We start from the raw sequence: 27,959 nt of genomic DNA on the forward strand, positions 1-27,959 counted from the left end.
CCTCATCACCACCGTTAAATATGAGATTCACCAGGAAGCAAAGTGCTTCCCGGTGAATCTTATGCCAGCACACATAACACAGGCTGGCATAAACCTGTTATAATAGGGCAACCATCTTGTCTCTACCCTCATAAGCAGTATTAGAACAGGGCAGCCATCTTGGCTCTGCCCACATACGCAGTATTAGAACAGGGCAGCCATCTTGGCTCTGCCCTCATAATTAGTTGCTATGGGAGACAGCTGTGTGTGTAAGAAAGACAGGAGCCAACTGACAGAAGTGCCATCACTTTGTGTCCTTATGACCTTGGGGTTTAATACTGAAGTGTATGTCTCGAACAAACGGTCGCTGTTCTAAAAGTACAAGTCGTATCTGCAAAATTCTTGAACCGTGAGCGCCAGAAGGGACGGCAGATGCCAGCGGTGTAATTTGTATTCTGCCCCTATTCGCGGTTTGTTTTTTCATGGCAGTTTTAAAATGATTCCTTCTCATTGATTTGATGAGGCGGCCTGTTTATAATGGCCGCCTCATGGGAGCTGGAGTGGTGCCTCTCTGCGCTCAGAGGGGATTTGTGAGGCCAAGCTCAATGAGGGTGACTTTGGGTGAAAGAGGACAAAAATGCCTACGTTTTAAAGTAAAATTTGTTTAGATCGGGCAGATATTTTGGAGGTGAGAGGCGCTTGTTTGAGGAATTATTTTTTAAATGAAATTTGAGTGGGAGACAGAGTGAGAGGCGCATAAGAGGCGTATCTGATTCTTCCCAAAACCTAAACTGCCTGTAACGTATTAACGAGATGGAGTCAGACATGCTGTTCATTGCCTTTACTCAGCCATGTTACTTCACTGAACAATGCGCATGCGCGCTGCACCTGGACCTGGTCAGGTTACACATAGATCCAGCTAACATAGATCATGAATATAATTACCCTACAATGACTAACAGGTAAATCAAATAGGTGGTGAATCAATACACCACATTATCTCCCCTTTTAGCTGAGAATAACACTTAATCCAAATAATTCCACAAAACAAATTTACATGTCCATAGGGAATAGCCATGGGGATATTAACAATATTAATTTTCCTTTCTCAGTTAGTAAACAACAACTGTAAGGTGAAGGTAGGAAGAAATGGCTACAACAACATTATGTACCCTTTTGCTATTATCATTTCTTATTTACATAATACAGTATAAGTACTCTGGCATATTGACAACAACCATGTACAATACCACATACACAGTGTAGGCATACAGTCTTATGACATAAATCTCCTGGGTGGTTTGCTAACTCGTGTTGAGCGCCTCAGAGCCACAGGTTCAGGCTCCAGGAGTGCATAGTGGAGTCAACAATGTCCTGAGAACTACTACAGTCCTTACCAACTAACTGTTCCACCTGAGCGTCAGTTACCACGGGGTCAGGCTCATCCGGGGCCCAAGCTCTCAGTGGATCTCCGTGGCGTCTGTGTACTGTCAGAATCCTGCTCTCTGACCTCGTAAGACACGGGGCCAATCTGTTTCACCACCAACCCTGGAATCCACTTTGGGTCTCCTCCCACAGTGCTACGCAGGTAGACCGCGTCGTCCACGCCGAATGATCGGTCTGCAGCACTGGTGGAATACCGGTGGAATTTCTTTACACCATAAATCAGTCCCAGAGCTTCCTTCTCTATTTGAGAATATTTTTTCTCTGCAGGAAGCAATTGGTCTCTCCTCCCCATTTGGCATGGTGTGTTGGATCACTGCACCAATACCATATGCAGAGGCATCGCATGCTAGAGTGAGTGGAAGACTGGGATCGTAGTGTGCTGAAACCTGGTCACCTGTCAACAGGTCCTTGCACTCCGTAAAAACAGACTTTTCTGCCTCAGTCCATTACCAAACTGCATTTCCTCTAAGAAGTGTGTACAGTGGTGCCAACACTGTGCTCTGCTGGGGCAAGAATCTCCCATAATAGTTTAAAAGTCCCAAGAAAGCCAGAAGCTCCTTAACATTGGTAGATGCAGGAGCCTCTTGTACTACTATCACCTTGTCTTTTGAAGGGTGAATGCCACACTCATCCAGTACGTAGCCCAAATACTCCAGCTGAGCTTTGATCGTTTCACTCGTAGTACATTCTCCTGCAAGTTTTGCAGGACCTTTTGAAGGTTTTGGAGGTGATCTACAGTGCAGGCACAGCAATAGGAATATGTGTCCCATCAATGCATCCTATCACATTTGGAAGCCCTGCAAAATGACAGCTAAATAAGCTACAGACCCCACACTGAGGTCGCAGCAGAATGTATATCATAATCTAAAATAATAGAATATATGATTTTTACGTCAGTCACCTGCAATCCTGTGGAATTCTTCTTTGATGGTTCCAACCGGTTTGTGTCCGGGGAACACCACCATCGCTGGTAACAGGCGTTTCAGTGCGAGGGCAAAAAAAGTGGCCCGGGAATTTACTACCTGACTGGCCCACTCTGGGGGCGGGGCGGCAGATGATGGTGGCGAATACTGGAGGCGGATGATGGAAGGTGGATGATGGCGGTGGAACAAATATGTTGATTGTGGGAGACAAAAAAATATGCATGTAAACATTATTGAAGAGATAATGACACATAATTTCATATGAGGCCTTGATTAGGATTAATATATAATAGTTTTCATAGTTACTTAGAATAGTCTGGAATAGTTGCTTAATAATAATAATAATAATAATAATAATAATAATTTTTTGAGCTACTTGACTAATTTGAATTTCCCCCATTGGGGGATGAATAAAGTATTTTTCTATTCTATTTCTATTGTATTCTATTCTAATAGTGTGAAGACAGCTGCAGGACTGACAAAAAGCTGACCAATCCAAACTCCTCGGGCCAAGGACAAAAAACCTGGACAGGTAATTATTTTTTTTGCTTCGGGGAGATTTGTCATTTTCATGAAATATGTAAATGAGACACGAGTCCCACCGTTAGATGCGCGTTCAAGTTTGTGGGGGCGTGGCTTTCGATGGAGCACTGATCCATCCTGCTTAGCAGAGGTGCTACTTTCAAATCTTGCTAGCTCTTCAGGATTACCAACCATGCCTTTTAAATGTACTGAACATTTTCCTACATCATGTTGTTTGATATCTATGTTTCACGCCTGGGCCTAGTGCACACACGATAATGACGTTTTTACAGCCAAACTATCCTAAATGCATTGTGCTAAAAGTTAGCAAGCTAGAAAATAATGTCATCACATTACAGCCACCTACCTGACGAGCATCCTCCTCCCGGTTACGTTCTTCTCCAGATGTCGACGCAAAAGCTGCAGGTGCTGCTGAGGATGAGGCTGATGCACCAGCAGAAAATATATCATTTCTGACACTTGGCCGCATCTGCTTGTAGTGCGTGCCTTTTCATTTCTCTCAATTTTTGCACTGCTGATTAATTGATGAATTGACAGATGAAGAGGAGGAGGGGCCTATACCCTTGGCCCTCCAATGTTGATTAGCAGACACTAGAGGAACTGTCAGTGGCGCGGGGAACTGGGGGTGCGGCAGCACCCCCTGGTGGCGGAGCTTCGAAACTGACATGAAAATAAAGCTACGGCTATTTATGTATTTATTTATTTCAAACTGTTGTTTTCCGCTCTGCTGATATTTTATATTGTGTTCATGAAGTGGGATGGCAATATCTTAGCTCTTAAAATAATAAATAAATATTTAAATAAATAAAATTTGTTGTGTGGCCAATCAGATTTTCTTTTGTTCTGACGTGATTGAGATTCCTCGAAACAAAACCCGCGAGCCCGCTGAGTAGAACGTTTCAATAAGAGTAGCAAAGAGTAGCAAACATGTCGCAGAAGAGAATTTCGTCTTTTTTTCAAAGCCTCCCCAATCCCAAACTTTTGAAGATCAGTAATCCACAGCCCAACGCATCGGATGAAGAATACCAAGCACTGGAGCGTCAGGACAAGGTAGCTGCCGCTGATACTGATGTGATCCCTGTTAGCTAACAGGGATCACATCAGCGTGTTGTGTGCCACATTGTAATAGAGTAGGCCTAATAGGTCTATAATAATAATACTGTGTAATAGTAATAATAATAATAATAATGTGACAATGTTTTTATTTTTATTCAATATCAGCTGCACTGAAAAGCAATGCAGTAACTCTGCCGCAACAAAGGGGGAAATGGCAAGTCATTGGGTTATGCTATTTTCATGTATAGCACATATAGTACAGCCGTAGGTAGTGCTGGCAAGAGCGAGTTCATGAGTTGCTACCATTGATTCTGATTGCTACAGAAATGATTGTGTTGCGTGTACCAACTCTTTGGTGGATTCTGAAGGAGTGAGTCAGATGGGATTTGCCATGCCCTAAAATTGATTAGAATGCAGGAAATTGCATCTAAAAAAAAAGAAATTTGTTAAGTTCGCCACCCACCAACAGCACCCCCTGCCAAAAATGTGTTCCCGTGCCTCTGGGAACTGTTAACATTGGTTATCACATCAAAGGCCAGCCCAACTACATTAAAACTCTCTATTTTTGGCCAGTCCGTCCTTGCTCACAGCAATACAAACTGTTGCCTTTCCAAAGTGCTCTGCATCACCGATGTTTTTAAGAAGACTACCATTTGCAAAAAAACGTAGTGCGATGCATGAAATTTGCTCTGATGTGAGTGCACGTCCACGGTCGGTGATATGTGGCCGGAGAATGTTATTGAGATAAATGATACAGTTTGAGGAAAAGCGGTAGCGTTCAAACAGATATTCTTCTGGAAATGATAAAACGTCTAATCTGGGTCAGAAGATTCTCTCGCGACGTAAAGCATTTTGAATCAATACGGCTTCGATGTCAATCGGATTTGGTAGGAATGGGCAATCCATGTCTACCAGCTTTCTTCATGTGGGAGGAGACCGCTTGAAACTTCTTATAGTAAACCTGCCAGCGAGCAGGTTCTGTTAACAGAGTCTGTTACCATGGTGACTGACTCAGAGTTTTGGTAACCTCTCTTTCTGGAACGGATAACTCAGAGTTTCCCTTATCTCAGGGTTAACTTACTTTGAGTTTTCACATAACCCGCTTTCTGGAATACCCCCCAAGCTCTGACATCAGAAGCATCCCGTTACAGTTGTAAACAAACTCCAAGGCTTCCTCCTTACCGTATTTTGTTTTTGACATCCGTTTAGCCATGTTGTAGAAAAATAAACGAATAAACTGCAAAATCGGAAATTACGCACGACAATGCATAATTTGCAACTCAAGAAGCTAGACTACTTCTCTGTGACGCTTTTTACGCGTTACATTTGCCATATATGGAAGAAAGTCCACCCCTCACCCAACATATCGTTGTTTTCAGAATTTCATTAGCTATTCAATGCGTCACTCAAAAGTAAAATCAGCCACCACTGGTTAGAGCCTGACCCATAACAATAGGTGCAGATACGTTTGACCTATCGGTGAGTAATGGACTATTTTTCCGCAGCAGACAGGGTAAACAGTCATCTATTGGAACAAGTCAGGTGTCAATCAAAAGTTTAGAGACCTAGAGCTGTTTCGGTATCACGGTGTGGCTAATACATGCATGCTAACTGAAGTTATTATCAAGAATATGCGGAAAAATATGTATCTGACGGAAATTTTGAAAGTTTGCCGTCGCCGACTATGTGTCTTTGTGGGCGTAAGACTTGCTGTAGACTAACTATTTTACTGGAGTACATTTACTGGACCGATGCCAATGTAACTGGACCACTTTTGTTGAAGTTGCAGCCAGCTCAGCCTGTGTTTCACCTGGATGGTATACTGTTTAAATTGAGTATAGACTCCTCTCACTTAATGCACTGCCTGCATGCACTGGTACAATATTGGTGTGGACTGATTCTTACTTTATATTCAGTCCAGTGGTCCCTGTTTTTGTGGCACCAATGTTTATGGCACTGTTTCTGCTGGAGTTTGCACCTATAGCAGAAGCAACAGAACTAAGCAAAAAATGGCAGTAGTTCATTCAACTGGACAACAAAGTCGAATGCATATTATGCGGGATGAAGCGAGCTTACCACGGTTCTACCAGCGTGATGAGGACTCAAGTACTAAACCGTCACCAAAATGCTGCGCTTCAGGAGCAAAAAATCAGATGGAAAGACAATGAAAAATGACAGGACAAATAACTGCTTTGGTGATTTCATTTCAGTTTAATGATGATGTCATGACTAATCAACTGATCTACTTGAATAGGCTTCATTAGTTGACCTAAAAAAACCAAATCACTAAAAATGCACACCCCTCAATTATACCATAAATGATAAAATTAGGTTCTGTTTGGTACTGGTTCATTTTCACACAACTTATTTTGGATGGTGTCTTAGCTGGGATCAGTAATTTCCTGCAGGATCTTCAAATAGCCATTGCAACCTAATAGAAGCTAGAAACTTTTACCAAGTGGGATGCATGCTTTCAGCAGAGTTTATACACAGATACAGACACATGCAACCACTAAATCAATAAGGCAAAGGAAAAAAAGTTTTTTTTCACACTCCATAGATTTTTTGTCATCTGTTGAACAGGTCTTAATCTTAAACCCCAAATCATAAAGCTGCCTCCAAATCATGTCATGACTTGACTCCTCTACTCTTCTTACCATGATACACCCATTACTCTGGAACATGGTAAATCCAGACTCATCTGACCTTTTTCAAGAGTTAAATCCTAATGATCTCTTGTAAAATGGAGCCTTTTTTAATCATCCACTTTTGACTATTAATTTTCTTAAAGCATACTACATGATTTTGAGTTTAATTTTTATATCAGGAGACGCAGTCAAAGGACACAGATCTGGAGTAGATTTGTGGTTTGATTGATGGTCACCAATCACTATATGTTAACATTTCAAAGACATGATGGCGGACACGTCCCAGTTCCCAGCTAAAAATCTAGCATGTTTGATATTTTGGAGTCATGAGGGGGAGAAGTGTTGAGGGTGTCATCATGCCAAGCTGGAGATGGGGAGAGGGTCCCGATATCTTGAGTTCTCTTTGCATTTTACATGTGTAAATTATGTTACTGCCAAAATTCAACATTATTGTAAGTTCTTCTGTTGATTTTCTTTGATTTGATTTCACCAGACATTTAAGTTATCAGTTCCCAATATTCAAACTAAATAGAGATGAATTTAAATTGACATGATATAATCTGTATTAAGGCTAAACGATACCCGTTACAAGATTTGTTTTCTGTTTACCATAGTCCTTACTTCTAATACATATTCTTTGTAACAGGATGTTGCTGTAGAAAGTCAATAACCCAGTGCTTGCGCTAACTTTTACTTCCAGTCGATAGCAGATTCATATAACAACACATAAAAAATCTTTTGGACTATTTGGACCACAATACAAAACAAGTATTTCAACAAATGATAAAAAAGTCAATTCTTTACAGAGAAACATACAAGAGAGACTAGATTTAAGTTGCAGCTGAGGCTTAAATGTTAACACAAACCAGAGTGAGACATAAAGACGTGTCTTTGAAGGCTTGAGAATAACAGCCTTTACCTTTCAGATCTATGATAGTAAAATGAAAATATATAATAACCCCTTTACATGATATTCTCCTGAGTCTGAGTTTGGTTGGAGTGAAAAAAAACAATCAACTGTGGTTTGTTTACCAGTAAACAAATCTCTTATAGAGAAAGATGGGAGACCTGTCTTGAACCACTACTGTGTTTGCTGTCAGTCAGGCAATGATAATAATAATCATGATTACTATCTTGTAAGCTTTTTTCTATTTAAATGAAATTAAAAAAAACAATTGTTTTATTTGACGTTTCACTATTCCATAGTGAGACATCACTAAGTTGTAGATAGTTTAATAAAAGTTGCAAATGTAAAAATTACATTTATCTTTTAAATAAAATGTGCAAATTTTAAAAAATATTATAGAATAATAATATCATGTCAAATTAATAAAATGCATGTTTTTCAGTGATTTTAAAAGAGATCCTAATTCAATGAAAAAAATATGAAACAATATTCCAGAACAATTATTTGATAATTACAAGATCCTCATCTTTATATTTATACAATGACAACATATTTATGACATTTGATACTTATAAGACCGTTATCTTGCAAACAAGAAACAAGCATGTTATAATCATGGGATGAATTTGTAATTAAACTTACTTCTTGATTATACAACATTGATTTTGTGTAGAAAAAAATTAATTATGAAAACCAAACAGAGCAAAAATATCATGATTATTTAGATAAATAGATAGTTATTATCTAGACAAAACACATATGTAATACCTTAAAGATAGAATATCGTTCATTTGAGATTATGATGATTTACGAATAAGTCGAATAACAAAGCAGTAGAGTCATGTTAGTCTCAGTGGCGACCATGTCTTGCTAATAATGCAGCAGTATATGTAAGTGTGACAAGAGAGACCATTTGGCAATGATCAGCAGGAACAGCAATGTATCTTTTAATCCTAGCTGTCGCAGTAAAAGTACGTTAAAACTACCAAGTATAAAATATATATCTAAGTTGTGGGTGTTGGTGATAATGCTCACCTCTCTATCAACATGGCTCTGTCCAATATTACTGTACTGTTTGAATTTCCAGTAAACTATCTATGGATCTCATTGGATTTTGTTTGTAGCCTGCAAAATCTAATCTATCTGCGGTGCCACTCAAATCATCGTAATATCCACCAAGTGCAACTGCAGTGACACCAGTAACACCTATTCTATGAGCACATGAACCTTAAGTACAGCACAGGCTAATCAACTTGGCCTTTCAGTCTGCTGATGAATAAATCCACCATAAATTAAATTCACTGTGCACATAGCCCATTAACATCTGCAATGCCATGTAAACTGGCAAGAAAAAGTTCTTCATGTCAAAATTCCTAAGCAAATGAAAGGAGCAGTCCAATTCGCTCTGTAAATTGACATTCATGACAGAATCACATTGATGACAAAGGTAAAATGGTAAGATAGCAAGTTTTCAGATACACAAGGACATGGCATAGTTATGAAATTTAGATTTTTGCCTAAAATATTAAGCACAATTCACATTTCATAAATTCCAAAAAAAAAACTCCTTAAAGTGAAAGAAAAAGTCATTTGAAAAGTCAATGATCATTATGATTTTCAAGCTTTTTTATAAAGTAATTTATAAGTGATTCAATTGTATTTAATTTGTGTGTTGTTTCAAGAAGAATGTCCCCTTCAATAAACCATCTCACCTGAACCCTTTGTGCTAGAACTGCTGACAAAAAGTGAGCTCAGTAGAAACTGACACGCCCAGGTGCTTTCTTTCATTTTGTTGTAGATGTTAAAATAAACCTGTGGCATCGGTCTCAGAGTTCACTGACCCTCTCACTGAGGGTCTCCAGCTCCTCCTTTTCCTGATAAAGCTCCAACCCTGGATCGTTGTCGCTGAGGGGTGCATTGATAAGAACCGTGGGGAAGTCAAAGTCGTTGAGCTTGGCATAGTGAAACCAGCGCAGGTCATCACTTTCATGAGTGATGTAACGCTCATTCATTCGAGTCTCCAAGTTCCTTAGGTCTAGCCACATCTGGTAGTCCTAGAAGAGGAAACAAACATCCTAAATCAAATAAATTTTTCCACACACATACAATCGTTTTTTAGGCTTTTTAAAAAAAAAATTTTAGCAGCAAAAGGGAGAGGAAGAAATAATTTACATGTCTATAGACACATTAATTCTAAATTTGTCAAAAGTATAGTACTACATGCAGTTATGATTGAACCAATAATGTTCACAGAAAAAAATAAACTATCTAATTTTATTTATTATTTTTATGGTGTTTTTAATAAGCCTGGGGAAAGATTTAGAAAGTAAAAACAAACAACAAAAAATTACCATTCAGTTACTTGCAGTAATTCCGTTGGGCTGTAATACACTGATCGGCCACAATATTAATACTTTTTGTGTAATATTTTAAGTCACAGTTGTGATGCCAGAACAGTTTTGACATGAACAATTGACCTCTGTGGTGCCCTGTGTTATTTAGCACGAGGAGGTTCGAAACAGATCCTTTGGGCCTCAAACGTCTTGAGGCTTTGTGGTAAGACGTATTGCATCATTTTCTGTTACATTGATTGTGTTCTGTGGAATTTCTTGCTTCTCTTGGACTATTAAAACTCACTCAATTTCTACTTATAACTTACACATTTTTGCGTAGTTAACTCTGTTGCATACTTGTTCTATTCCAACACTCACTCCTACAGATCTTTGGTGTTTATTCTCACTTTTTAGCAGTGTGTCTGGTTCTCTATCTTAGCATGGCTGCCAGTTCTCTCCTTCCATCTCCTGCTTTCACCTGGGACCCCAGGCTGGCTGGGTGGCTGTCAGGAAGAGGAGGCAGAGGCCTAAAGACAAGCCCGTGGTTCATTAACTTGTGTTTCCCTGTCACAAGAAGTATCCTTTGAATGGTGTTACAGTGTTTGTTGTCCCCTCTTTTCTGTCCTCTCAAACCCAGCTTGTGGAGGCGGATGGCCACCCTTCCTGGTTCTGGTTCTGCCAGAGGTTTCTTCCTGTTCAAAGGGAGTCGTTCCTCTCCACAGTCGCCTCAGGCACGCTCAGGACAGGAGATTGGACTGAAGACAAGTTTCGGTGCAATCTGTTGGTTTCCTTAGCTAGGAAATTGGTTTTGAATTGGCTCTGGCTCTATATTTATGAATTGGACTAATTTCATTAGAGAATCAGGATGAGAATCAGCACCTCCAAATCTGAGACCATGGTCCTCGGCCGGAAAAGGGTGGAATGCTCTCTCCGGGTCGGGAATGAGATCCTTCCCCAAGTGGAGGAGTTCAAGTATCTCAGGGTCTTGTTCACGAGTGAGGGACGAATGGAGTAGGAGATTGACAGACGGATCGGTGCGGCATCTGCAGTGATGCATGCTCTGCACCGGCCCGTCGTGGTGAAGAAGGAGCTGAGCCAGAAGGCGAAGCTCTCGATTTACCGGTCAATCTATGTTCCTACCCTCACTTATGGTCACGAGCTGTGGGTAGTGACCGAAAGAACGAGATCGCGAATACAAGCGGCCGAAATGAGTTTCCTCCGCAGGGTGTCTGGGCTCTCCCTTAGAGATAGGGTGAGAAGCTTGGTCATCCGGGAGGGGCTCGGAGTAGAACCGCTGCTCCTCCGCATCGAGAGGAGTCAGATGAGGTGGCTCGGGCATCTGGTTAGGATGCCTCCTGGACGCCTCCCTGGTGAGGTGTTCCGGGCCCGTCCCACTGGGAGGAGACCCCAGGGAAGACCCAGGACATGTTCTCGGCTGGCCTGGGAACGCCTCTGGGTCCCCCCAGAAGAGCTGGAGGAATTTGCCGGGGACAGGGACGTCTGGGTTTCTCTGCTCAAGCTGCTGCCCCCGTGACCCGACCCCCGGAGAAGCGGAAGATGATGGATGGATGGATGGATGGACTAATTTCTTATTTAATAAATTCGGTTTGATTGGATTATAATTACAATGAATTGGACTCTAATTGGCTTGAATTGGACTATATTATTGAAGTGCCTTGAGATGACATTTGTTGTGATTTGGTGCTATATAAACAGAATTACCCAGATCTCAGCCAGGTATAACAAAATTCCCACAATGCAGTTGGCCAACATTAAAGCTCAAATTGAAGCGAGAGCCGGTTTTCCTAATGTAATCAGAGCCATCAGCTGCACACACATTGCTATAAAAGCACAATCACATGATGAATTTGTATGTTAACAGGAAACATTTTTATTCGATCGATATACAGATCATATGAGATGCGTAAATGCAATTAACCAACATTGTGGCGAGGTGGCCTGGTTCAATACATTCTGAGTAACAGCATTGTTGTGAACAGACAACAAGATGGCACTGTGCGCGATGGGTGGCTTCTTGGTGAGTAACTTTATTGTGTAATAGGGCTGTGTTCAAAAAAATCGATCCACGATCCAATATCGATTCACGCTCAAAAAACACGATATCGATCCAAAAATGTGTGGATCGATCTTCTCCAGGCGACTGGCACTATTGTTTTTTTACGCGGAGGCGCACTATAGAAAGCGAGTGCCGGCAAAACGAAATCGAAACTTAAGGCGGCAAAATGGCTGAATCAGCAGCATCACTAAAAACACCACCTGGATTGAAGGCAGATGTTTGGAAACATTTTGGATTCAAAAGCTACGAAGACAAAGATGAGTTGGACAAAACAAACGCGGTGTGCAAACTGTGTCGGCGAGATGTCCCATATAGTGGCAATACCACCAATCTGCGTAACCACATAGCCAGGCACCACGGCGACCTGGCTAAACCTGCCTCATCGAGCCAAACCTTACTTGAGGCATTTGGTGTGAAATTCCCTTCGAATTCTACGCGTGCCTTATCGATCACCGAGGGAATGGGAATATTTATTACGAAAGACCTCCGACCCTACAGCGTGGTGGAAAATGCGGGATTTCGACTACTCATGAAGAGGCTAGAACCACGCTATGTCGTGCCCAGTCGCAGACATCTCAGCGAAACGGTCATCCCACAAATGTATGGGAAAACCAAAGATGCCCTTGTGCATTCACTCAAGCTTGCCGAGAGGGTGGCGTTAACCTGTGATTCCTGGACCTCGAGAAACACGGTGTCCTACCTGACAATCACTCGGACGTAGCGAGATCAGGAAATATGAAACGCTATTTTTAGACGTTCTAATTATAGAACCATCGATTCCATTGTTCATTCTGTCTGATCATAATTTTGATACTTTTCGCCACCCGTATGGAAGCCCACCATGTGCAGCCACTGTCCCATAAGCATTCCCCACTGCCAATAAGAATACAGTTATTCGCCATGTCTCATGAGGCAATTAGAAAACATGATAGCGGCACAAAAAAAAGAAAGCAAGCACAGCATAAAAGAGAGCAACAGGAAGAAATAATCAACAAAATTCCAAAACTATCAAGTTTTTTCAAAAGTGTCTCCTGCAAGAATGATGACCATCAACCTAAACCTGATACATCTACTGACACGAGCTTGCTAATGCTAACTCCGAGACCGATGCAACCTTGACTGCTGCCACCAACACAGTGTCGGTGGAAGAAGCATGCGAACACGACTCCACATCTGTTCACGATGATGCCATCAGTGACAGTGACACAAATGAGCCAGAGTCAGTATCATTATCATCTACTTCTCCATCTACTGATGTTGCATGCTGGGGTTCAGTAAAGGGGGACTTGCAATGCTACTGGGTTGACAAGGGTGTGAAAGCATCACTTCAGTGTCAAAATAAAGATGTCTCCTTTGCCGCATCTGAGCGCATCTTTAAGTCAAATAAGCGACGCTTAAATAAAGCCCTGTTCACTCGCTCCATGCACAATGGAGAACATGTCCCGAGGGACTGGCTAGTTTACTCTCCATCCACAGGCAATGTTTTTTGCTTTCACTGTCTGCTTTTCGGTGAAAGCCCGTCTTCATTTTCTACTACCGGTTTTTCCGACTGGAGACACAGCGCTGCCCGTGTAGAGGAACATGAAGTCAGTCAACCACACAGAAAGGCCGTCATGCTTTGGCTAACACGCACACAAGCTTGTGGAATTGACTGTGAGCTATTGGAGCGATGCAAAGAGGAGGAGAGCTATTGGCGAGAAGTTCTCAAACGAGTGGTTGAGGTGATCAGGTTTTTGTCCGAGCGCGGTCTATCATTTCGAGGAAGTGATGAGACTTTTGGGTCACCACACAACGGCAACTACCTAGGGATACTAGAGCTTCTCAGCCAGTTTGACCCCTTTCTAGCAGAGCACATGAAGAAATATGGCAACAGAGACAGGGTTAGCACATCTTATCTTTCCAATACAATATGCGAGGAGTTCATCGCATTGATGGGGCAACCCGTTCAGGCAGAGATAATTAATGAAGTGCAGTGGTCCAAGTATTTTGCCATGATTGTTGACTCCACCCCTGATTTGGCTCACATTGACCAGTTGACATTTGTGGTTCGCTATGTGTCAGAACAAGGCCAAGTGTTTGAAAGATTTCGGAAATTTCTGCCCATCTTCAGTCACACTGGCGAATCTCTGTTTGAATCTGTGTCACAGATTCTTAAAGAAACAAACCTAGACATCCAAAATTGCAGGGGCCAGTGTTACGACAACGCGTCAAATATGTCAGGAGTGTACAAGGGTTTGAGAGCGCCCATCCAAGAGATAAACCCCTTGGCCAGCTGGATACCTTGCGCAGCGCACTCGCTTAATCTTGTTGGAATGAGCAGTGTTGACTGTTGCAGCGAGGCTACAGCATTTTTCAGATTTTTGCAATCCTGCTACACTTTTTTTTCAGGATCTCCTCGACGATGGAAAATTTTAATGGATGTGCTTGAACCAAACGAAAATAGACATTTAGAAACATTGAAGTCACTGTCTGGCACAAGGTGGGCTTCCCATGCGCAGGCCACTAAAGCGCTCTCCATCAACTATGACAACATATATCGCGTCTTGCGCAGTCTGTCAACTGATGCAACTTAGACCTCTGACACTCGAGATGAAGCCAAATCCCTTGCCAAGAAAATGGCTAAACTTGAAACTGCATTTTTCAGTGTGCAGTGGAACAAAATCCTGCAGAGATTCCATACAACCAGTGTTGCGCTCCAGTCAGTTGACTTGGATCTAGTGAAGGCGGTGTCACTGATCCAGTCACTGACAGATTTCGTGCAGGATTTGCGGAAGCATTTCAAGGAGATCGAGACGGCAGCCAAACGCATATCGACGACCCCACTGTACAAATCTGATGTGACTCGGCAGGTGACAAGGACAAGGAGAGCGGACGAGTCAGACACTCCCGATCACATTCTTACTGGCAGCGCAAAGTTTCGCGTGGAAGTTTTTTATGTAATCATTCACACATTAGTCAGCATGTTGAGAAAGAGATGTGATGCATACAAGGAGATCTCCAGCTATTTTGGATTTTTATCATCTCTCAAAAAAAATGTCCTCAAGTGACATCCGCGCTGCTTGCCGTAAACTGGTCAATAAGTTTAGCGCAGACCTTCAGGTGGAACTCGAGGATGAGCTCATCCAGTTTGTTTCATTTAATAGCATTACTACTGACCTCTCCCCCAAAAATATGATGACACTCTTGAAGGAGCAGGACCTACCAAGCGTGTTCCCAAATGTGGACATTGCCCTCCGAATGTATTTGACGCTCCCCGTGTCAAACGCGAGTGGCGAGAGATCTTTCTCAAAGCTTGGGCTGATAAAAAAAAAAAATCGCCTGCGCACCACAATGACAGAAAGCAGATTGAACTGTTTAACTGTAATGTCCACCGAATATGACCTGCTACGGCGAAATGAATTCAACGATTTAATTAAAGACTTCGCTTTTCAAAAAAGCCGAAAGGTTCACTTGTAAGTGGACCCATTTCACCTTGAATGCGTAGCGGTGACAGTGCCCGTTTGACATGCCATGATTTCCTTTTTGATAATTAATTCTAGACCAGTACCTTGTCTGCAAGAGATTATTTTGTTCTAACTATACCACTTTTGTTAACGAGTTTAAAAGGTATAGGACAATAAAACCTGTTATTACCATGGCTGACGTTGGGAATGTTCTTGTTCAAATAGGCGGCCAGCCTGTCCATTTTTATTTTTTTTAGGCTATAAACTTATAAAAAGTTCTATATTTCAAATATCTGTGCCAGTGTCATTATTTAATTTTATCGTTAGTTTTTACATTTGAACATTATTTTTGGTCATGGTGCGAATGTTATCTGCTAGTGTTAATTGTGGGGGAGGGGCCTCGGGGCTGTGTCTGCACCGGGCCTGGGCAAAGGTTAACGCGGCGCTGATCCTATTACGTGGCGTTGAGTGCAGAGGCAACTTGACAGACAACCGTTTATCCTGCCCACACTGCTATCCAGCGTCACTAGACCCCTGTACAGCTTTTTGCTGTACGGGTCTGGCTTGCTAGGCTAGATTATTCACTCATCCTTCCTTTTATAAGCACATTACATGAATCCCTGTAATGGCCTAGGTTCTAATCTAAAGGTACTAAACACATAGTGTGCCATATAGAATAAAGTATTGTTTATAAGCCCAAATGTTAAAGAAGTTGAAAGCTGAAAATGGTTTAGTCCCCAGAGGGTTAAAAAATAATGTGAGATATTGATAAAATGTTAATTGTATTTTTTCACATTTGATTATAATTGAAAATATTGACTTGCTTTATTCTGTCAAATATCGCTAGCACTCTCTAACACAAGCAAGTGTTAGTCCTTGTGTTTAAAATCCTGTGAATTTATTTGGAAATGATAGCATATTCCCACCTTGTATAGAATTTTGGTCGGGCAGTGAGCCTTTTTGTTCTGACTCTCATTTTGGGGGTGAATGATATGACTAATGATCTTGTATGTTGCAGGATTAGATCCAGGGAATGTGGAGCTGTAAGGGGTGCACAGAAACTGTATCAAGTAGGTCCGAGCTTTTACATCACTACAAGTTAAAACATCCACATTTTGGACGTAGTTCTCGCTATCCATGTACCTACCAGCGCTGTCCATGCACATTTAAGACGTGGAATGCCCTTATTGTCCACCAAAGTAAAATCCACACTGCAGGTGTCCCTCACAAAAAAGAAGCTATATTTGGTTGTCACATTTGTAGTTGTACTGATTTAGCATCAGAGAAGGATTATTTTTCTCATATAAATGCACATCTCAAACAAAACGAGACAGTCATTTGTATGTTTTTAGGATGTGACTTTAAGACAAACATTTATTGTACTTTTAAATCACACAAAAACCGAAAACACCGTCATCTAGATTCTAGAATGCGCTGCTGAGGGTGGCAGCACGTTGGAGTAGCTCTGTACCTCACATTGAGATTTTTCTTTTTTCTAAATTTCATTCCTGTTATTTCTTGGAAGAAATTGCATTTTTTTGGACAACTGTTCCTTCCTGCCTTGGATGCTGTGCAGCTGGATTAATTTTTCCCAATACTTTTGTATATTTTACTCTTTTGTTATGATGCATAACCATAGCAACAAGGTGGTTTACAACAGGGAGCAGCTGATTAACATTGGAAAAGCAGAAATAATTCGACAACTGAAGCCAGAAATCCCACTGGAATTGAAAAGGAGGCGTCGTGGATGCAGAGCAGGAGCAAAGAGGAGAGAAAGAAAGAAGAAGTTCAAACCATCTCTGCCATCCGTCATCATGGGCAATGTAAGATCATTAGCTAACAAGTTGGATGAACTTCTAGCCTTGACAAGGACTCAGCAAGAATATCAGGAATGTAGCATTATGTGTTTTACTGAGACATGGCTACAGGATCATATCCCCGACTCCAGCGTCTCTCTGCCGGGCTTCCTGACTGTACGAGCAGATCGAGATTTAAAGAGTAGCAGGAAAAGGAAAGGGGGTGGATTGGCAGTGCTTGTCAACAACAGATGGTGTCACCCAGGACATGTTACTGTGAAGAGTCATCTCTGCAGTCCTGACATTGAACTATTGGCAGTAAGTTTTCGTCCATATTATTTGCCAAGAGAGTTCACCAGTGTTGTTTTGGTGGCTGTTTACATTCCACCCTCAGCTGTTGCCGACACTGCATGTGATGTCATCAGTTCCGTTGTTGCTAAGATACAGACACAACACCCCAACTCTTGAAAAGTTGGCAGTGTAGCAGAGAGTGAGGCATGATTAAAATCACCAGATATTGCCACAAAAGAACAACTGTTAGAAGGCACATTTCGCTGCGATTTTCGGGTCAATTTCGGGTCCATTTCGATAAATAAAACAGTTGTTTTAGCATTTGGTGGACCTATTTTTCCGGACACCGTTGAATAGCAGCAGCAAGACATCCAGCCACTAGGTGGCGATAGTGCGTTGTTTGTGTACAATACAAATCAATGAAGACGGACAATAATGGTAATATAACTTCTCTGGAAGCGTATTTCGCGGTGATTTTCGAGCCAACGTATCGCTGTCCACCACAGACCACACGGTGAGTTTCATGTCTCTGCAAACGAAAGTTTAATGCCGTTTTATGATTGTTTGCTTGAGTGGTCATTGACTCAATGCAAAGGTGGGGGGGCTGCAGCAGTGGATACCTAAATGCTCCGTTCAGCACCAAATGTCCAAATTGTGATCAGAACATCTATAATTCACTCCAGACTACCTAAAAACAGGGCTTAATGTGCAAAGTGGCGAACTCCCCCTTTAAAACACACGCCTCCTCTACGCGAACGTACGCTTCAGTAATGTTTTAGAAACTCACAATGTCGATGTGTATTGTTTATTTTGCCGTCTGTAAGGTCCCCGCCATCAGTTTTAAGATGTGTTTTTGCTATAAGGGTTCATGAAGGAAAAAAGGTGACTGTTTAAAACGGGGCTGCACGGTGGTGTGGTGGTTAGCACTGTTGCCTCACAGCAAGAAGGTTCCAGGTTCAACACCCAGCTGGGGCCTTTCTGTGTGGAGTTTGCATGTTCTCCCCGTGTATGCGTGGGTTCTCTCCGGGTACTCCGGCTTCCTCCCACTGTCCAAAAAATCATGCATGTTAGGTTGATTGGCATCTCTAAATTGTCCTTAGGAGTGAGTGTGAGCGTGCATGGTTGTTTGTCTCGTATGTCTCTATGTGGCCCTGCGATGGACTGGCGGCCTGTCCAGGGTGTACCCCGCCTCTCGCCCATTGACTGCTGGGATAGGCTCCAGCCCACCCGCGACCCGATCGACGGATTCAGCGGTATAGATAATGGATGGATGGATGGATGTTTAAAACGGAGCTTTGTTTACATTGAGCACTTAAGGTTTATGAGGGTAAAATGCAGTACTGTCTTGATTTAAAACGAAGGAAAATACTTTGATATTGAGTTTAAAAGTAACTTGAACATTAAGCTGGTTAATATTACCATTGTCTATGTATTTCATTTTTGATAAATAGGTTAAAACATTAAGTAGAAGAGTAAGTGAACATGTATTTGGTGAAAAGAGATTTATTTTGTTATGGATTTTGTACTGAAGAGTATTATTGGTTTTGTATTGACATGGACACTGAAATTCATTGTGAATGCTCACGGGACATTGAACTGAATATGTTGAACATAAGAAAAGAAACTTAACACGAGTGTATTGATAAGTGAAACTTTAATAAATTGCTGCATGATCCTTGAAACTAACAAGCCGTCTCCTAATCTCTCTCCTGTCTCAGGAGAATATCTGTCAACCAGGGTGCCGTTGCTACGGTACCCGTTACAGATTTTGGTGGCCCGTACGGGGAACGGCGTCAGATACGCAGGCAACAAGCACAACCAGAATCAGCTGTGTGAAGCGTTCCGGCAGTTGATGACACTTCAGCCCATGCACCTGGAAGAAGATTGGGCCCTACATCTGCGATGTCAGCGCCTCCTCTGTCCTCCAGCTTGTGAAGACACAACCTACCTCAACAATCCATCATCTGAGGTGCACAGGCTGGGCATCCACCACAACGAGTGCCTGTGAAGCGGTGGTAGTGCTACGCAGCTGGAAACAGACCTGGAGCCACGGGTGAAAGAACTGCCTGGAGGAGCGACCAACGGTGAGGAAGACGGAAAAGTAGTCATGGCGGACAGTGAGAGAAAAGGCTTGGTGTGGGACATCAAGAAGAGTCTGCTCACTCTGACGGCTGATGAACTTTTTCAACTAGCTTACAGTGTTGGTCCTGTGCCGGGGAAGGATGCAGCCACGCTTCAGGTTGGTGAGGAAGACAGTTGCTTTGAGTACATCCAAGCTTTCATGAACAGTGACACTCTCATGCAATCTGAGGATTCAGGTATGGCTGTGTTGTTGGAGTTAAATGATACTGTGAATAATGTCATTCAGGTTCGTAATGCTCAGTTTAAGATGGTAGCAGATGTTGATGCTTACTGAGAATCTGACAGCAGGTCAGCCTAATGCACTCACTGATGATATGGTAACCAGTGTTCCTAACACTAATATAACCCACACAGCCGAGGTTAGCTCAGCTACCCCCTTACCAATTACCATTCCACAACTCACACGCTCAACCACACAGAACACGGACACAGTCGAGTTACAGAAAATGCTCACTAGTTTGCTACGATACATCAACAACCCCACATCACCACCCACTCTCACACCTACACCATTACACTCTACACTACCACCTGACACCAAACATGCACCTGAACAACACAAACCTGATCAAAACACCCATGACAAACATGACCGAGTCGTGCCCCTTCGAGATCTCTCAATGCTGCGACGTGAGTTCAAGGTTCAAGGCGGGCAGATCGGTGATCAGAGCTCAGATCTAAGTTACAACAACATATGCAGACAAATTGATGATGGCGTGAAAGACCGGTTCAGTGAGACTGAAATACTGAGAGGCGTTCTCAGAATGATCAAACCAGGCCACTTTAAAGACATGCTAATGCATAAGGATGATTTGACTATAGACGAGCTGAAGGGCTTCCTGCAGTCCCACCTAGGTGGGCGAAGCAACACAGAGCTCTTCCAAGAGCTGATGTGCACAAGACAAAATGACAGTGAATCTCCCCAACAGTTCCTGTACTGTGTAATAGGTCTGAAACAGAAGATACTGTTTGCTTCAAAACACGCTGACACAGAAGTGAAATACAATGCGAACACAGTTCAAGACATTTTCCTACACACCATATATCAAGGCCTTAGCCACAAACATAACGACATCCGCAGAGAACTTAAATCATCGCTTTCTGATAGCAGTGTGTCTGATGAGACAATTCTGAAACAAATGATGAAGATAACAAGCACAGAGAATGAGCGACAGAGACGTTTGGGGCCAGACGTGAAACAGAAACAAGTAAGCGTGCATAGCACCGAGCTAGTGGAGGTTGAAGTCGCAGCGGCACAAGGCAGTGGTGCAAAGAAAGATGCTCCAGATAAGCAGCCAAAGGCTAATGCACTCCAGCAGTTAACTGAAAAAGTAGCAGAATTAATGGCTAAAGTTGAGCTATTGCAACGGCCACAGCAGACTCACAGCTCCGAGCCCTGCCACCACTGCAAAGCTCAAGTGGAACAAAAGAAACCCAAGTCATATGGCTGTGCTAACTGCCTCGCACAGAAACTCCAGGTTGCACTCACTGTTTTAACTGTGGTGAAGGCGGCCACAGAGCAGTAGGCTGCCTGAAGAAGCCAAAGCGTCAGGAAAAATGGAGCCGGTCGCTGCAACGGGACAGCCAGTGATCGGGCCTCATGTTCAGTCCCACAATGTTGAGTGCAATGTATTCAGCTCTGAGAGTCGTGCAACGGAGAGTTTGCTGAATAGAAGGCCAAAAGTGAATATTGAAACCGACCCCCAATCTCCCCTTTCCCTTCCCACTCCAACAAGCAGGCGCCTAGCCAAGTTCATAGGTGCCAAAGCCCTTGCACGATGTGACCTGAATGGCTTGACAGTCGATGCACTGTTAGACACTGGAGCTCAGGTGAGCATGATCGATCGAAGCTGGAAAAAGAAGTACCTACCAGATGCACCGGTGAGGCCCCTCAGTGAAATATTTGATGACGAAGAGCTGGAAATACAAGCTGTGAATGGAGGAGTTCTTCCCTTTGACGGCTGGGTCCTCATCGCAGTCAGCTTTTCTGGAAATTCTGCTCTTAGCCAGTCTATAATGGTGCCTTTCCTCATCAGTAGCATCAACCTTGAACGACCAATCCTCGGATTCAATGTACTAGAGGAAGTGGTTCAGGATAGACCAGCAGAGCTCCTTCCAGCCCTCACCACACTCCTCTCTGATTCCATATCTGCCTCTGTGGATCAGGTGGAGCTGTTGGTGAACTTCATTCAGACAGGCAAACCCTCCACGTGTCCAAACCTGTTAAGAACTGGCAACTATGATACTGCAGTTCCAGCGGGACAGGTTGCCTGGGTCAAGTGTCAGATCCCGCCAGCTGTAGATCAGTCAGACCCTCTTCTCTTGTTTGAACCTGAAGAAAACAATGTCCATCTCACAGAGCTGGAGATCGGAGAGGGCCTGCTCGAAATGCAATCAGCGAAGCGGCCTTATGTCACAATACCAGTAAGAAATGGCACAAAGCATCCTGTGATCATACCAAGAAAGACTGTTCTGGGCAGTGTCCAGGCTGTTGCTCAGGTGATTGAGACCAACCCACAGGAACTGTCCAGGCCCAAAGTAGTAGCCAATGCCGCAACAACACCAGCTACTCAAACTGCTCCCGCCTTGTGGCAGCCTCCCGTAGACCTCAGCCACCTTAGTGATGAAGAACAAGACAAAGTAAAAAAAATGCTGTGGGAAGAATCAGCTGCTTTTGCCAGAGACAGTCATGATATCGGCTGTATTCCCAGTTTGCAGATGTCGATCTACCTCAAGGACGAGATTCCAGTGCAGAGAGCGTACTCCTCCGTCCCCAAACCACTGTTTAAAGAGGTGAAAGAATACGTGCAAGATTTGCTGATGAAGGGCTGGGTTGTCAAGTCAAAGTCCTCTTATTCTGCGCCAGTGGTCTACGTCCGAAAAAAAGATGGTACGCTCCGCCTCTGCATAGATTATCGTCTCTTGAATCAGAAAACCATCCCTGATCGACATCCTTTACCGAGGATACAAGACCTGACTGACACCCTTGGTGGCTATTCCTGGTTCAGCATCCTTGACCAAGGAAAAGCATACCATCAAGGTTTTGTTGCCAAAGACTCTCAACACCTCACCGCTTTCATTACTCCCTGGGGACTGTATGAATGGGTCCGTATCCCATTTGGCCTCTCAAACGCCCCTGCAGCCTTCCAGCGGAGTATGGAAGAGATGCTAGGCCCCTTGAGAGATGATTTCTGTCTCCCGTACCTTGACGATGTGCTTTGCTATGCGAAAACCTTTGATGAGCACGTGGAAGGGGTCCGCAAAGTACTTCGAGCACTTCAGAGACACGGGGTGAAGCTAAGACCTGAAAAGTGTGAGCTGTTTCGCCGCGAAGTGAGATACGTGGATCGCCTTGTATCAGCTCAGGGAGTGAGGATCGATCCCAAAGACCTGGATGCAGTGCGATCATTAGCCAGCAGGACGCCACAGACAGTTGGAGATGTGAGAAAGCTCACCGGTTTCCTGGGCTATTACCGCTCCTACATCCAGGACTTTTCAAGGATAGCGAAGCCCATCTATGAGCTACTACAAATCAAGCCAGGACAAGCAGCTGTAGAGCGTGGTAAAAGCAAAGGTCCACAACTACCATCTAGAACACGTGTGGAGTGGACTGCTGAACACCAGCAAGCCCTTGACCGACTTGTTTCTCTTCTTGTTAGCCCCCCTGTGTTGGCGTACCCCAACTTCAACGAACCTTTTGTATTGCACACAGATGCGTCAGACCAGGGACTGGGCGCAATCCTTTACCAACACCAGGATGGCAAGTTGAGAGTCGTTGGGTACGGGTCTAGGACCTTAACTGCAGCTGAACGAAACTACCATCTGCACAGTGGAAAGCTGGAGTTCCTTGCCCTGAAGTGGGCTGTGTGTGAAAAGTTCAGAGATTACCTGTTTTATGCACCTCACTTCACGATATACACAGACAACAATCCCCTTACCTATGTTATGACCACAGCAAAGCTCAACGCTGTAGGACATCGGTGGGTTGGGGAACTCTCAGATTTCCGATTCGACATAAAGTACAGACCAGGAAAGTCTAACATAGACGCTGACACGCTGTCACGTCTCCCCTTAGACATTGAAGCTTACAGTGAGTCCTGCACCAAAGAGTGTTCTGAAGACGTGGTTTGCGCTGTCTGGGATGGGAGTAGGGTAGCCAAGCAGAAAGACGTAGCCTGGGTAGCGGCGCTGAACATCTCGTCCCAAGCTGACCCGTCTCCTCCCTTTGATCACTTGAACACAATCAGTCATGATGAGCTTGCAGCAGCACAACGTGCAGATGAAGCCATCAGTGAAATGATGAAGTTGAAAGAGGCCGGTACACCCTTGACTGATGAGATACGGAAAGCTGCGAGTGGAGCCACTAAAAGACTGTTCCATGAGTGGGGAAAGCTCGTTTTGGAAAATGGTATCCTGTACAGGCGTGCCAATGGAAGAAAGCAGTTGGTACTCCCCGCCATGTACAAAGACCTTGTCTTGAAGAAACTCCACAATGACATGGCTCACGTTGGCACAGAAAGGGTCCTAAACCTCGCCAGAGAGAGATTCTATTGGCCATTCATGGCAAGAGAGATCGAGGACCATATCACTAAGAAATGCCCATGCATTAAGTCCAAGAAGCCAGTTACTCATGTTCGCGCCCCGATGGGTAGTATCACATCAAGCTCACCACTAGAGTTGGTGTGTATCGACTACTTGCATCTGGAGACAAGCCGTGGTGGCTATGAGTATATTCTAGTGCTCGTTGATCATTTTACGAGGTTCGCTCAGGCCTACCCGACAAAGAATAAGAGTGGGAAGACAGCAGCTGAGCGCATCTTTAATGACTTTGTTCTCCGCTTTGGATATCCCTCAAAGTTACACCACGACCAAGGCCGTGAATTCGAGAATGAACTGTTCCGTACTCTCCAGCAGCTGTCAGGCATCCGCCATTCCAGAACATCGCCCTACCATCCCCAGGGAAACCCGGCGGAACGGTTCAATCGGACAATCCTGCAGATGTTGAGAACGTTGACTGACAAAGAAAAAGAACGATGGAAAGATCAGATCCCAAGAGTTGTACATGCGTACAATTGTACTCGGCACGAGTCGACAGGCTTCTCGCCCTTCTTTCTCCTTTATGGCCGCCATCCTCGTCTTCCCATTGATCTGCTCTTCGGATTGCTTGAAGACGCAGAGCCTGACTCACCGAAAGGATACGCAAAGAAGTGGGCAAAGCAGATGTCTGAGGCCTATCGAATTGCCAGTGAGAACAGCAAGGAGGCCAGCGCCAAAGGCAAAGTGCTCTATGACAAGAGAGCAAGAGGAGTGGTGCCACAGCCTGGCGATCGAGTCTTAGTCCGAAACCTCAGTGAACGTGGTGGACCAGGGAAACTAAGGTCGTACTGGGAGAAGGCCATCTACGTCGTGAAAGAACAGTTTGCTGATAACCCAGTGTACGTAGTGTATCCCGAGTCTGGGGACCAGAAAAAGACAAGAACACTACATCGCAATCTGCTCTTACTCGTGAATGACCTCCCAGTTGAAGAGCCTCCACGCCAGGCCGCTCCTGAGAAGAGAACCCAGAAAAGTAGACGACAGACCCGACGTACCACCCCAGAGCGCGCAGGCCCACCGCAAGACGCAGATTCAGACTCCAACTCGGATTCCGACTCTGATGGTCCCCGTTACTGGCTGAGGATACCCGCTGAGAGGACACAGGATGTACCTACAGAGGCCCCACCACAACGACTAGCCATCACAGTGAGTTGCCCAATTCCAGTACCTGTACGAAAAGAGGTGAGAGTTGACGTTGACTACTTACCTGAGGTGGATCCGGTCCCTGTAAGAGAAGCAGAGACCGCAGAACATGAAGAGGACGAAGTGCAGTCTGATGATGCGAGACCTGACGAGCAAGATGGATATGCTGAGGCTCCAGAGCCCATCCAGGAAGAGCAGCCTCTGTTCAATGCAATGCCGGACCGACAGACAGAGGTCAGAAGGTCAAGTCGGGACCGACAACCTAGGCAGATGTTAACATATGAGAGACTTGGTCAGCCCACACTGACGACACAAGCTAGAGTTAACATGGCAAACACAAACTTAGACTCACCTGCTTACACCACACCTCACACTACACAACCCCTGTACCCATTCATTCCCTTCGCAACACCAACATATCCCTTCAACCCCTATTCCACGCCTTATCCCCCCTTTTCATACATGCCTTACCCCTTACCATCACATCCATACATGTTACCTGTTCCCGTCACCTATTAGAGGAAGAAAGATAGAGAACTTTAGTTAAGAGGAGTTGAGTAGAAAATGGTGGGACCCATTTCTTTTTGTCGGGAAGTGTGTGACGACCACAAAAGTGTCACATTTGTGTTTATGGAAATACAGAGAATAATTGTCTTTTATTTTGAATACAAGTTATTGTAATTATTTGGAAAAGGTACCCCCAAAGAGTTTGCATTTCTTTGTGCAGTGGTTTATTTCCCTATTCAATGTGTATGCTGTAATGTTTACTCCATGCCAGCAGGGGGCGAGGGCAGGTGCCGGTTTTTAGTGTCTTGCATTGCGGTTAGCTTCATTGCTGCATGATCCTTGAAACTAACAAGCCGTCTCTTAATCTCTCTCCTGTCTCAGGTTCGTAAATGTGTGAATATGCCTTGAAATTAGAAACTAACCATGCCAAAATGTATTGGGGATGTTTGTGAACAGTTTTAGTTAAGTTATTGTCGATGGAGACTTTTTCTGATTTTGTTTGGAGTAAGTTTGAAACACGGAGCCGAAGTCTAGCTAAGTAGCTGTGCAGTGATCACGCACAACATGCATGGTAATAGAAACCAACTCCGCTTAAAACACACGCCTCCTCTACGTGAACGTACGCTTCAGTAATGTTTTAGAAACTTACAATGTCGATGTGTATTGTTTATTTTGCCGTCTGTAAGATCCCCACCATTAGTTTTAAGATGTGTTTTTGCTATAAGGGTTCATGAAGGAAAAAAGGTGACTGTTTAAAACGGAGTTTTGTTTACATTGAGCACTTAAGGTTTATGAGGGTAAAATGCAGTACTGTCTTGATTTAAAACGAAGGAAAATACTTTGATATTGAGTTTAAAAGTAACTTGAACATTAAGCTGGTTAATATTACCATTGTCTATGTATTTCATTTTTGATAAATAGGTTAAAACACTAAGTAGAAGAGTAAGTGAACATGTATTTTGTGAAAAGAGATTTATTTTGTTATGGATTTTGTACTGAAGAGTATTATTTTGAAGATGGCCATGCCTGTGATCGTGAAGATCTTACTGACTGATGGCAGCTGTCAGAGGCTGAATCTTGCACATGGACTCCCTGAATCGCTTGAAGACCTTATGGCTGTAGTCAAAAAACAGTGTAACCTTCAGGGAAACATCAGACTTCAGTTCATGGACTCATTGTTTGGGAATGAGTTCATGAACCTGACTTCAGTTTCAGAGGTGGAGGACAGGGGGACTCTAAAAGTAATTGATTTGTCAACACCCACAATCCAACATGAAAGCTCTACATTCCTACCCCTCCAAACATCAAGTCCTCACTCAGCAAATGACTCTTCATCATGGTCAAGTGAACTTGTGGACACAGATATACTGTCATCAAATGAGTCTACAAGCTCACGGTCCTCCTGGCCAGCTGTGTTTCATGTACCTAAATTCTCCTATGATGCAGAATTAAAACTTCAGCAGGCGGGTTTAGTGTACATTCAAAATGGCACTGTAGTCATTCCAGATCCCAAGTTGAAGTCAGCCATCCTTGATGGGTTAGTTCAGGAAATTGTGCAGTATAAAGTCTATGTTACTGATAAGGAGATGGAACAAGTAGCCCAGTGTCTCATCAAGAAACATCCATGTCTAACTGAGAAGGGGTCGAGTACTGGATATGGTGGATGGAAGATGAGTTTAAAATATAAACTTTCTAACTACCGCACACAACTGAGAAAACTGGGATGCCCGGAAGTGACAGTGAACTCTTTAAAAAACAAACCTGTTGGAAAACTCAGCGCATCCTTTGGCATCAAAAAGGCAAAGAGAGCAGAAGTAAATTTTTGCCCCACATACCCATCAGCTGAAACTGAAGAGAGTCTAGATCTAGTTCTTTCAATCTTCCTCCACCATGGAGTACACAGCAAGGTTGGCACAATCATGGGAAACTTGAGACAAATACTGTGTTGTTAAGTTAAGGCACATGAGCTGAATTAGGACACTAATCCAGAAAATGTCCTTTCAGTGTGATGATGTAGATGCTGAACGAGAGTGGATCATTAAGGGAGTCTGTGTCTACATGGGCGAAGATCCAGATAACCTTCTACGGGAATATGTGGTATGTGAATCAGTGCTTATATTCTTCTTCCA

At 43.5% G+C, this 27,959-nt stretch overlaps 1 protein-coding gene across 2 annotated transcripts in view; it reads right to left on the reverse strand.

Moving 5' to 3' along the window:
- Positions 1-6,174: 6,174 nt before the first annotated feature.
- The window catches only part of prkd1 (protein kinase D1), a 263,074-nt gene continuing 241,289 nt past the window's right edge, over positions 6,175-27,959 (reverse strand). For both annotated transcript variants that reach the window (XM_075448220.1, XM_075448219.1), the window contains exon 21: positions 6,175-9,556. In XM_075448220.1, coding sequence (XP_075304335.1) covers positions 9,329-9,556 — 228 coding nt within the window. In that variant the 3' untranslated portion in view covers positions 6,175-9,328. The remainder of the gene's footprint in view (positions 9,557-27,959) is intronic.

This window comes from Odontesthes bonariensis, chromosome 17 (genome assembly GCF_027942865.1).
Source record: "Odontesthes bonariensis isolate fOdoBon6 chromosome 17, fOdoBon6.hap1, whole genome shotgun sequence".
Taxonomy (NCBI): domain Eukaryota; kingdom Metazoa; phylum Chordata; class Actinopteri; order Atheriniformes; family Atherinopsidae; genus Odontesthes; species Odontesthes bonariensis.